The following is a 2,500-nucleotide window of genomic DNA, read 5'->3' as shown; positions in this document are numbered from 1 at the left end:
CTCTTACCTTGATGATGTTGTGGCCGTCCCTGCGCGGGTCGGGCACGACGGTGACCTTGAAGAAGGGCGAGACGCCTCTTCCCTCTTACCTTGATGATGTTGTGGCCGTCCCTGCGCGGGTCGGGCACGACGGTGACCTTGAAGAAGGGCGAGACGCCTCTTCCCTCTTACCTTGATGATGTTGTGGCCGTCCCTGCGCGGGTCGGGCACGACGGTGACCTTGAAGAAGGGCGAGACGCCTCTTCCCTCTTACCTTGATGATGTTGTGGCCGTCCCTGCGCGGGTCGGGCACGACGGTGACCTTGAAGAAGGGCGAGACGCCTCTTCCCTCTTACCTTGATGATGTTGTGGCCGTCCCTGCGCGGGTCGGGCACGACGGTGACCTTGAAGAAGGGCGAGACGCCTCTTCCCTCTTACCTTGATGATGTTGTGGCCGTCCCTGCGCGGGTCGGGCACGACGGTGACCTTGAAGAAGGGCGAGACGCCTCTTCCCTCTTACCTTGATGATGTTGTGGCCGTCCCTGCGCGGGTCGGGCACGACGGTGACCTTGAAGAAGGGCGAGACGCCTCTTCCCTCTTACCTTGATGATGTTGTGGCCGTCCCTGCGCGGGTCGGGCACGACGGTGACCTTGAAGAAGGGCGAGACGCCTCTTCCCTCTTACCTTGATGATGTTGTGGCCGTCCCTGCGCGGGTCGGGCACGACGGTGACCTTGAAGAAGGGCGAGACGCCTCTTCCCTCTTACCTTGATGATGTTGTGGCCGTCCCTGCGCGGGTCGGGCACGACGGTGACCTTGAAGAAGGGCGAGACGCCGAACTGCGCGTGAAGGCGCGTCAGCACCACGTCGAACTCCCAGCGCCGTCGGTCCCACGTGTCGCGCATCAGGTTCCAGCCGTCTGGGGAAGGAGCGGGCGTGTGAGGCAGGCCGAGGAGGAGGAGGAGGAGGAGCGGGCGTGTGAGGAGTGTGAGGCAGGCCGAGGAGGAGGAGGAGCGGGCGTGTGAGGAGTGTGAGGCAGGCCGAGGAGGAGGAGGGGCGGGCGTGTGAGGAGTGTGAGGCAGGCCGAGGAGGAGGAGGAGGAGGAGCGGGCGTGTGAGGCAGGCCGAGGAGGAGGAGGAGGAGCGGGCGTGTGAGGAGTGTGAGGCAGGCCGAGGAGGAGGAGGAGGAGCGGGCGTGTGAGGAGTGTGAGGCAGGCCGAGGAGGAGGAGGAGCGGGCGTGTGAGGAGTGTGAGGCAGGCCGAGGAGGAGGAGGAGCGGGCGTGTGAGGAGTGTGAGGCAGGCCGAGGATGGGGAGGGAGTCTCACGGCGTCCCGAAATGAGGAAAGTGAATCGGCGAGGGTGGGGGAAAATTGAAGTAATGGTAGGAGAGTATGAAGCCGCTTCTTATATCAGGTTCCATCCGTCTGTAGCTGAGAGGAGTAAGGATCGTGAGCAATGATGAGGGAGGGTGAAGGATGCGAGACACGAAAGGAAGCAAGACTCTAAGGAGCGAAGGAGCGTTAGTGTCTGTGCCAGTGAAGCATTTGCAAATCAGTATGAAAATGTGTTCCCCGCCAGGTTTCAGCAACATACCCAGACTAGCAAAGTAATCAGCTCCTGTTACGGTGGTAGAGAAATAGGGAGGGGGGGGGCGAGATCAGTCAGAAAGGAGGGACTTGTAGGACTCTAAGAAATAAAGCTGGTTGAGGTGCTCAGAAATTGGATTATGGTTGGAGAGGGTGACACAGTCCCTCGCGTATCGGTGACCAGCTATCCGGGGAGACACGAGGGAGTGTGAGGGCGGTATAGTAATCAATGAGGAGAGTGAGGGTGGGGAGAAATGAAGGAAGATGAAAGCTATAAGGAGTGAGGCAGGGAGAGGGCAGCGAAAACTAACCAGGGTGTGTGAGGACCGAGAGGAAAGAGAAAGGGTGAGGGTGGTGAAATACAGGAGGTAGGAAGGAGAGAAAAGATACACCAACATCCTGCGTCATGTTCTATCGTTTGGAGGGAGGAGGAAGAAAGAATGAGGGTGGTTGAAAAATGGATAAGGGAGTTGAAAATGAGGCTCCAGGAGGGTGGTAAGGGAAATATAATGATAGAGGGAGAATTTTGAAATAGCATAATGTGGGAAGACAGCTACCTCATGAATTCGGCTCCAGCTCTATGAGGTAGGCAGGGACTGAAGTGAGGACAATAAGGAGAAATGAGGGTGTATGAGGGAAGTGAGAAACGTGGTGGTGAGGTAAGGAAAGTGTGAAACAACATGATGAGGACACATGGATCTGGGGAAGCAAAGATCGCTATGAAATGATTAGATAAAGAGTGTGAGGGCAGAAAATGAGGAAATGGAAAGAGGGTCAAAGATAAAGAAAAAATGAAAAAAAGGAGAATTGGTAATCGCGATAAGATAAGAGGATGGCGAATACCTAAAAAAAAAAAAAAAAAAAAAAAAGAGAAGACGATAAAAAAAAACAGTGAAAGTGGGTAGAGGTTACAATTGCATAATGAGATCACGTATT

The 2,500-nt window shown here is 55.7% G+C and overlaps 1 protein-coding gene across 1 annotated transcript in view; it reads right to left on the bottom strand.

Annotated features, from left to right (window-relative positions):
• The window catches only part of LOC122256547 (endothelin-converting enzyme 2), a 209,629-nt gene that overhangs the window by 39,023 nt on the left and 168,106 nt on the right, over nucleotides 1-2,500 (bottom strand). Inside the window, exon 4 of the mRNA XM_086540347.1 lies at nucleotides 746-897. Coding sequence (XP_086396473.1) covers nucleotides 746-897 — 152 coding nt within the window. The remainder of the gene's footprint in view (nucleotides 1-745; nucleotides 898-2,500) is intronic.

The sequence above is a fragment of the Penaeus japonicus genome, unplaced genomic scaffold (assembly GCF_977035675.1).
Source record: "Penaeus japonicus unplaced genomic scaffold, GWHDUDI00000001_assembly GWHDUDI00000010, whole genome shotgun sequence".
Taxonomy (NCBI): Eukaryota; Metazoa; Arthropoda; class Malacostraca; order Decapoda; family Penaeidae; genus Penaeus; species Penaeus japonicus.
The sequence above is the reverse complement of the archived record's forward strand: the minus strand, read 5'-3'. Positions and strand labels throughout refer to the sequence as shown.